Source organism: Molothrus aeneus, chromosome 6 (genome assembly GCF_037042795.1).
Source record: "Molothrus aeneus isolate 106 chromosome 6, BPBGC_Maene_1.0, whole genome shotgun sequence".
Classification (NCBI taxonomy): domain Eukaryota; kingdom Metazoa; phylum Chordata; class Aves; order Passeriformes; family Icteridae; genus Molothrus; species Molothrus aeneus.
This window is the reverse complement of record NC_089651.1, coordinates 52,907,935-52,917,113: the sequence shown is the minus strand read 5'-3', so window position 1 is coordinate 52,917,113 and position 9,179 is coordinate 52,907,935. Positions and strand designations below refer to the sequence as shown.

The window sequence follows — 9,179 nt, the reverse complement described above, 5'->3', positions numbered from 1 at the left end:
TGTATGATTACAACCGAAGTTTGTTTAAAAAAACCAAGCCTCCAAAGATCGGAATACAGACACAGCTGTCCTGCTTTAAGAAGCTGGCAGCTGCACACTGTTGATTATCCCAACACCTGCTTCTTGCCCAGGTTTCAAATCTCCACTGTTAAGTGGAGTCTAGGGTTAAGGTGTTTTTTTTGTCTCATTAAAGAGATTGTCACTGTGTGATCAGTTTCATAAATTTCATTGAGCTGTGGCAATACTTACTTGAAATAGCAATAAGGGGGTTGAATCACAAATGAAGATTGACCAAAACCAAATCCTTTATTTCCACAACTGTATAAATGTGCTCCAAGTATGTGTCCAACACAAGTTAGAAAAACAAAACAGAACATGCCAGTTGCAAACTAGATCAGTTCACCGACATGCTGACTCCTTGTATTAGGCTTAGTTACACAAGACCAGTCACAGTAAAAAGATACATTTTAGAGTACAAAGTAGCAGGATGTTAAGCCATTTCAGCTTGTGCACATACAAGTCACACTTCTGGCAGAAAACGCAGAGAAGTTTGCATTATATTATGCTGGAAGCTATGTTGCATCACTTTAAATGGCATCGATATCGATATCATCATCTTTATTGTTTGCAGGCTTCACAGTTTCAACTTTAGGTACACTGGCAGTTGTGGAGTACACCACCTGTGGAGACAAGACACTTCTGTTAATTACAGCACCTACTACTATTAAGCACTGGAGTAATTCCAACACCCGAGCACCCAACCACCCTCCTGACCGTGGCCATGAACCCCTGCTTTGTAAGGCAGAGCTGTGCATGTACATCTGGAAGAAGCAGCATCTCCTACTCAGGAGCAGAATAATACAATGCTGGGAGGAGAACAACCAACCAATCCCCGTGTAAAAACACTTCCAGCCACAGCCAGCTGGAGTGTAACCAACAGATTTTACCTAGGCCTAAACTGAGGAAGACGGTGGTCAGTTATTCTTCCATCAGCTTATCTAACAAACACAGCCCCGCTAACTCATCTACAACATGAGACACTATGCTTGGTACCTCCTGTCAACCTTGCACTACATGAGCTGCTACTGTCACTGTAGAATGGTGAAATCTTGGGCTACACCCAGGCATTACAGTGATCTGATGTAGACATCTGACAACAATTAACAACACTTAAAGCATTGTAAATGGAATGTTCCTCCTGTCCCTGCACAGTAGTACCCCAAGTAATCCATTTCAGAGCGCATCAGGACAAGGTTACAAGACTTAGGCATGCAGGAACAGTGCAGCCTTGGAGCTGCTGACAGTAAAGGAGCCTTTCCTACCTCTATGTTTTCATCTTCATCCTCTTCTTCATTACCGGAAGATTCTTCTTCAGCTTCCTTTAGCCATTTAATAAACGGTTCTGCTTTGACACGGATTTCTTTGGCAAGCTCCTTTGAAACATATTTCTTTGAGGCCTGAAAGACAGATACTTTGTGTGAACACTGAAGGAGTTTACACCAGACTGTATCCAAACACTGCCTAAACTGGAACTCTAATCTCACCCACTGCCTTCCACAGCCCATTTTTGTGAAGGAGGCTTCTTGCTGCACAAGCTACAGCAGAATGGGGAAGCCAGATGCAATAGGCTGCCTTCAGGTGTTTAATTGCTGCAGTACATTACAAACTGCCCTTTACCTTTTCTGCCCAGCCAAGGATGACTTCTTCTTCCAGAAGATCTGCATCATACATTTCCTTCAAAATATGTGGTATTTTTGAAATAAGCTGAGACTGATGCATAGCTACCACACACTCGAAGCCATGGAGAAGGTACCTCTGAGCTTTCTTGTTGTTGTGGCAGAACTAGAATTGTGATAAAAGCAGAAGTGACTGAATGAGCTTTTTTACCCTCTCCAGACTAAACAGAGAGCAGAAGCAGCTTTACGAGATTGCAAAGTTTACAATAATTCACACTATCCCTTCCCAGCAGCTCCCCCTAGCTAAGGGGAAGCTTAAAAATAAAACACTACAAAAAGCCCTTCCCCATAGTACCAAACAACTGCTACAAAACCTCTGAACAGCTGTCACCACGAGTGCAGAAGAGATGGCTTACACGAAGGAAGTGACGTCTGTATTTCCTGATTTGTTCACGAATCTTTTCATCAAAAAGGACTTCAGTGAGAACAAGTGGGCCCATGGCCTTTACATCCAGTCTCTCTGCTTCTGCTACAATGTCTTTGTCAGAAGTATCGATGACACCTTCTTCCTTCTTTTTCTAGAGGGAAACAGGTACAGAGAGAAACTTTTTAATGCCACTTGAGGTCTGCTTTAAGGGTCCTTGCAATCCTCCCTTCCCACTGCTGACAGAGCCAGTACTTTGTAAAAGCTTGAGCAAGTTGCCTTTAGTTTCCTTACAAACATTGTGTACAATTCCAGCTGAGTGATTACATCAAGCCAACAACCAGAGGATAGTTACCTTTACAAAATCAAATAGTAAGTTGACTCTCTCTTCTACAGTTCTTTCCAGATCTTCACTAAGTGTGAGGTTCTTCGCATGGTCACTGATTTCATCCATTCTACGCCTCTGGGCTTCTTCTGTTGTGTCCTCACCCCAGTCATCATCATCCTCCTCCTCCTACAACACAAAACCAAAACAAGAGATCCACACAACATTACTGCAGGCTTAGTATTACATGAGGATAGAAATGATATGGACTCAATCGCATCATAACACTGAAGAAATGTTTATAGTACAATTTGCAAGTCAAAGATCATGGAGAAAGTGCAAAAATAGGAACTAAGTAATGGAAGCTAAAGCTAATTCTGTAGCCATCTGTAGGGCTAACTGAACTGCAGTTCAACCATTCTACCCAGTACACAGGGGACAATCCAGGTTCCTGAAAAGCATGGATAAATGATAGCAGCTTTCACTTAGCAAGGAGCACAAATGCTGGTACTGATGAGCTGATAAAGCTGCTATAGAGGAAAATCAGGGACCCTTCTATTCCAGCACTAAGTTCTGGATACAGTAAGACTTTCAGGTGCAATGTTGACCAGCAAGGAATGCCAGTGACTTCAGAGGTTGAAATCTGAGCAACATGCCACACACCCTTATTTCCCCACTTTCCCTTCTACTTACCACAACCTGTGGAGGAGTAATCTCCTCTGGTGGTGGGGGTGGAAGTGTCTCATTGCTGGACACAGAACCATTCTCTTTGTCCTTGCCTTTTCTGTTCTTCTTCTCCTTTTCTTTCTTTCCTGTACCAGTGTCACCACTTTCTGCAAGTGAATTTTAATGTTTTGTTCTATGAACTAGAGCAAACTATAAAGTCCCTGCACCTCTGCCAAATCCCCAAGTGGGTTTGGATGCTTTCATTAGCTGCAACTTATGGGTAGTACCCATCCCCAAACACACTCAGGGAAGATGTACATTTGGTGGGGAAACCCCCAGCTGCAGTCAGTGTCTTGCTTGTCACCAAAATTGTCCAAGTCTATATAACAGGTGACCTCACAAAGCAGAGACCCCTGGAATAGGTTAGACTTTTCTATTCTAGCAAGCTTAAATTGCAGCAGGCAACTAGATGCTTACTACAGAGTGTTGCTTGCACAGATTACAGTTTGTGTTTACTACAGTTTTTACTTCCTACTCTCACATTTCATGCTGACCTAAAGGAACAACTGCCATGAGCTACTCTAACTACCTTCCTTCCTTTTAAGTTTTGTCCTGCACAGGCAAATTCCAGCTTTTAACAAATAGCTCTACTTGGGAAGGACACATTGTAAGGAGAAAAGACATTACCACCACAGGTCCTTAATCCTGATCCCCAAACACACTCTAGGAGTATGCTGGTGCCTCTTTACATTTTAATTAGATGTGAACTATTTATTTTCCTACTTCCATAACACCACTAATACAGAAGTTCTCTTTATCCCCAGAAGTAAGGAAAGGCACTTACCAGGTGGGTTTTTGAGAATGAACGTGCAGAGTTTATGGTTTGTGTCAAGCATGCCTCGATAGCCACAGGCTTTGCAAGAGTTACCTATAGTTTGTTTCTTAGGATTGACATGCTGCAAAGAGAACAACCATAAGTTAATTTACTACTTAAGAGAACAACTGCATTAAAGCCCAATGTTCACGTTTTAAGCCAGAGGTTTAAATACTTTGTATCACTTTCTAAAGACAAAGTTTAGAAGTAGGAATTTATCCCAGAAGTTATGAACTGTTAAGAGATGTAAAACCTTCCCAAAGGGTGCAAGAACGTGTACTTGATTTTCTGTTCATAGATACTGAAGTCTTTTAACTTTGCACTGCTTTCACAAATGTCTAACAGTGTTTCCATAGTGTTACTCTTAATGCAGACAGAGCACTCACCAGATCAGTTTCAGGATTCTCACACTCAGGACAGAGAACAAATTTTTTAATGAATCCATCCAACATGTCTTGCAGCTTATTCGCCTCATGAGATCCATTGACAATGTAACGGTCATTCTTAACATCAAACTGGGTCTGTGCTCCCAGCTCACAACCAAAAAATTTGGTAGGATCTGTAAAGGAAGAATTATAGTCACTACCACATTCATATCTTTGTTGTGATTCTTATATTTCTGTCCATTATTTAATCCTGAGATAATCACAGTTTCTCCTTACAAATCTTGAAAGAGCAGTATTAATGCTTTACTAGCCAATCAACACTACCACTTCAAACAGAAAAGCATTACAAAATGCTGTGTCATTCCACAACACTACTTACACGTTGGAGGCCGATTAAGCGCCTTTGCAACGTCAACCATGTTGACTATAACCGTCTTTATTCCATTTCCTTTGCCCTCCACCTAAAGAAAACAAATAATATTTTAAGGTTAAATGCTTGCAACAGCCAAACCCAGTGTGCATTTCCCATTTAACTACAGCAAAATTCTGCTCAGAAGTGCATCTCCTTCTAAGACCTAATGTGCACTTAGTGTGGACTGAAGGAGCAGACCCCCTCCCTGTTCTGAGTGGCTAAGCATCACCACGACCTCTCTTTCCCCTCCTGGGAGAACACTCCCTGCTCCCAGCTGCTGCTTAGGAAGTTACCTTGGCAATCAGACGGGGCATTTTGTAGCGATAGAACTGATCTGAAACACTGCGGTTGACGTTGACAGACATTTTGCCTTATTAGTAGCTTTATCAATAAGATGAAGAGATCTTTGATTGCAGTTTTTTGGTATCTTCTGTCTGGAGAAGACGGGATGACATAAACGACTGCAAGAGTTCTCGGTCTCTGACATGAAAAAATTTTCGCCACCGAGGCTGTAAGGTTCTTGCTTGTACGCTATGTTTCCCCAATACAGGTACCAGTGGCTGCGCAACAGCTCTGCAAGTGTTAACACACACAAAAAAAATGGAAGTTTAGCTCAATGGACATCAATCCACTCTTCCTACAAAGCTATATAAGGGATGAAATCTAGGCTGAGAAAAAGGGAAAAGTACATTTGTTATGCTATGGCTTTCTTCAACCTATGGAACTGAAATCCATCCCTGGCTTGTACTGCTAAGAACTTTAACTGCACCACAAAGTTTTCCACCCTCTCTTACCACCCTAAAACCACTGAACACCCTACAACTAGTTTTTAAACAGTTAGCTCCAGCAGTAGTTCTGGGATCACTAAGGAAGGGCACACTCCTCGATTTATCATGCAGACCAGTGACTTGCATCATAAGGGTCACATGGTATGGTTTCAGGCTGAAGGGCACAGGAAATCAGGAGAAGGATTTGGAAATCCATTTCAAATTCCACATCATAGCATCAACCTGTCACAAACCAAAGTCTGTCAAAATGTTGTGAAATATAAGACAAAGTAGCAGCAATCTGTAGCCCAACATAGCTTCTACATGGCTTACCAGTTTTTGAATCGGAGTGGAAAAGAGTTGAAAATTATGTAATTCTCCCTCTCAATTATGGATTCTCATAGCAGCTTCTGTTGAGTTCTGACTTAACAATAAGCCTGAGAAAGTCTGACAGAAGTTGCTTCACTGTAGAAAGCCTAGCAATGCAGAGGTACAGAGCAGTGCGGCAGCTTTTCCAGTTGATTTTTTTCTTGCGGGAAAGGGAGGAGGGGGAGGAAGGGGAAGGAGGATGAATCCTATTATTAAAGTTACCTTGAGTACTATTTACATATTTAAATTAACACGTGCCTCTATAATCAGATCTAGGAGTACTTAAGCCACAATTGGTTGACTACACAGGCAACCCTGACTACACAGAGCGTGGCTATTCTGACACGTCATCCTGTTGTTATCGTTAATGACAGAAGCGTTGACACATTAAAAAAGCCTTCTAAGTATTTATGTGGAAGAGCATGCCTATGGTGCAACACGATCCGAGCTCCTCTGGTCAGGTTTACAACTTCTTTACATCTTTACATAATAAGAACATAGATCTCTACGTGCCTTGTGTTCTACATTAACGGTGATACAATTTTACCCTTCCTCAGCCAAACTACACCGCGAACTCCGTTTAAAACACACAATCTCCTTCCCCAGGATGTCTAAAAAGAACCACCGCGTAACCTGACCACGTGTTTGCAGAAACGCTGAGGAGGCAGCTCTCTCGGCGACCGAGTTCCCAGAAGGAGCGTACCGCTTTTCCCTCCTTCCAGAGTGCAGCACTTAGTCTGCTGCAGGCTGAAGCTCCCTCTCCTGGGTCCCTACGACACTTCATCCCAAGCACCACCTCCCCATATGCCGTACACGGAGGAAAGAGCGGGAAGGCACACCGACTCCCTGCCGCACAGCGCCGCGTCCCCGCCCCGCTCGCGGTGACTCAGAAATGCAGCAATTAAAGCACTGAGTCAGCGCCGGGAGCCACGGGGGAGTCACCGCCGGCCGCGCATGCGCCACGCCGCGTTCGGGGGAGCTCCGCCGCCCCCCCCAGCCCGGGCCGCCCCCCAGCGTCCCCCGGGGCCGCCCCTCGGGAGCGCGGCCGAGCGCCCCCCCCCGCGGCCGGTGGGAACTGCGCCACCGCCCCCCCCCCCCCGGCACAGCGCGGGAGGCGCGGCCCCGCCGCCGCCATCTTGTCTCGTCGCATGGCGGCGGCGAAATGAATATAAGTAAATAATTAAAAGATAAAAGGAAAGATTCGGCCCCCCAGAGAACAAACAACAGCCTCGCAACTGAAGGTCCGCTGGGTCCGCTGCTTTTAGAGTTGAATTTTACTGGGCGTTTTTATGTTGTTTGTTCCCCCGCCGCGCATTGCTTCTCTTTCCCCCTCCCGTCAGTCCCGGACGCTTCGTTACACAAAACCTCCGCAAATATCCACCGTTCACCGACCGCCTGAGGCCCCAGCCCAGCACAAACCGCCCGCCCGTCCCCCCGCCTCCAACGCCCTAGCCCACTATTAGCACTTACCGTTTTCGTCCAATAAAGACATAAACCCAACGCTGCTCGCCCCGGGCTGCGACGAAGCCGATTGTGAGAGGAGAACAGGGCCGAGGGGGCGCTTATATCCAGACGGAGAGGGAGGCGGAGGCGGACGCCGCAGCCTCCGGGTCCCGGCGTCCTGGGGCGGGCGGTATCACCAGGGAGAGCGGTGCCGGGATATCTGCGGGCAAGACACAATCAGGAGCATCGTTAGCGGCGGCACCTGTGAGGGAGAGGGAAGAGGAGGGGGAAGAAGAGGGAAGGGGGGAGGGAGAGGCGGCGAGAGGCGCGCAGCTGAGGCAGGAGGGGCCGGCGGACGGGACCCGGCAATGGCTGCCCCGTACTCACCTCTAGAATGTTCTCGCTCCGACTGAACAACGCCAGAGCTGGGATCAATCAGCCAGCGGTGCGCCCCGCCCCCCGCCATCGCCATTGGCTCGCCGCTCGCCCCGCAGCGAAGCTATTGGCTAAAACCTCGCCGCTCCCTTCATCTATTGGTCAAAGCTGCTATCAATCAAGGCTTTACCTCCCTCCCCCTGCCCTCCCCCCGCCAGTGCCCCAAAGGACATCGCGTCTACAGCGACCAAGTCTCGCGAGAGAGCGCGGGGCGGGGGGGCCGAGGCCGGGCCGGTGCGGCGGGGCTGGCGATGAGGGGCCGGCGGGTGCTGAGGGGCCGGCGGGGGCTCCCAGCTTCCCCCGGCCCTTCCGTCCCGCCCGGTGTACCCAGACTCTGCCCCGAGAGAGGCGAGCTACTCCCTGGAGGGCAGTGACCCAGTGCTTGACATCTCAGCAACTATGTTACAAGTAATAATACAAAGAATTTAAAGCAATTAAGTTGCTGAATAAGTTGTGTTTTTCCTGTACAGCCTGCTTTTGGGGTGTGGGGAAAAGAGCCTGTTATTTAACTCCGGTGTCATAAAGGCTCGGCGTCGGGTGGCTCTGGGTGCCCGGGCTGCCTTACAAAGGATGACACAAGTGTCATATGCAAGTGATCTGTTCTTAGTGGAAAATGTTGCCAGCCCTATGGAGCTGAATTGGGACCCTGAATGAAATGCATATCTCGATTTATTTTCACGTAAAAAGCAGAAAACTTGCATCCTTTCTTCCCCGTGTCTTGTTCTTTCCCATCTTCTTCCATCTACACTCCTCCAGTATCACAGGAGTTATATATTTTGGGTATTTTAGAGTGTGAATAATGTTCAAGTGGCAAAGAATTTTTTCCTGATTTTGTGAATTGAGTGGGCAACCGGCTCTGTTACCCCTATAAACACTCCCCAGCAGAGCAATGCTCCTCAGTTCCTGTCACTGCCTTACTGAGTAATGTTGTAAAGCATCTTGATGGCTCTGTGGGAGTATAGAGGAAAAGAGAGGGAGCGACAATAAAACTAGTAGTGACATTAAATGATGTTATATACTCTAAATCTCTTCTTGCCTAAAGTTCATTTTTATGTGTAGTTTTCCTGCCTGACTTTGATATCACATTGGTGTGGGCAAAGGAGATATCCCTCCTGTTGAACCTTGAAGTACATGTTGAACATTTTCGGTCTGATATGCAGAAGAACTACACTCAGGAAGGTGGCTGATAAATGATGTTTTCTTAGAAGTCAGGAAAGCAGGACTACTGCCACTTCCAGTAGCACACAGTGACAATAAAAAAGCTTGTTTCCTCAGCTGGAGCAACCAGAGAAAAATATGCACATCTTGGTGCTTTCCATCAAAACCCTCATTGTGGCAGCTGCCCTTGCTGCATGTCTCCTTTCAGTATGTGGAATAGCTGGTTGTTCTGTCCAGGACACTG

General features: G+C 46.3%; 1 protein-coding gene and 1 non-coding gene across 4 annotated transcripts; both read right to left on the bottom strand.

Annotated features, from left to right (window-relative positions):
• Window positions 1–281: 281 nt before the first annotated feature.
• On the bottom strand, window positions 282–7,803 carry EIF5 (eukaryotic translation initiation factor 5). 3 transcript variants are annotated; one of them, XM_066551537.1, is made up of 12 exons: window positions 7,730–7,803; window positions 7,370–7,562; window positions 5,057–5,336; window positions 4,731–4,812; window positions 4,352–4,524; window positions 3,936–4,047; window positions 3,119–3,258; window positions 2,456–2,614; window positions 2,093–2,254; window positions 1,678–1,842; window positions 1,323–1,457; window positions 282–680 (listed from the first exon to the last, which is right to left on the bottom strand). In XM_066551537.1, exons 3-12 carry the CDS (start codon window positions 5,126–5,128, stop codon window positions 588–590), a joined length of 1,293 nt encoding a protein of 430 aa, XP_066407634.1. In that variant the 5' UTR covers window positions 5,129–5,336; window positions 7,370–7,562; window positions 7,730–7,803; the 3' UTR covers window positions 282–587. The 3 variants fall into 3 exon arrangements, with proteins under 3 accessions (XP_066407634.1, XP_066407633.1, XP_066407635.1); XM_066551536.1 differs by lacking the exon at window positions 7,730–7,803 and having other exon boundaries at window positions 7,370–7,716; XM_066551538.1 differs by lacking the exons at window positions 7,370–7,562; window positions 7,730–7,803 and adding an exon at window positions 5,864–6,013.
• LOC136558541 (small nucleolar RNA SNORA28) lies at window positions 3,460–3,583 on the bottom strand. The gene has a single exon (XR_010783911.1). It is a non-coding gene; the product is annotated as a small nucleolar RNA SNORA28 (small nucleolar RNA).
• Window positions 7,804–9,179: the final 1,376 nt, after the last annotated feature.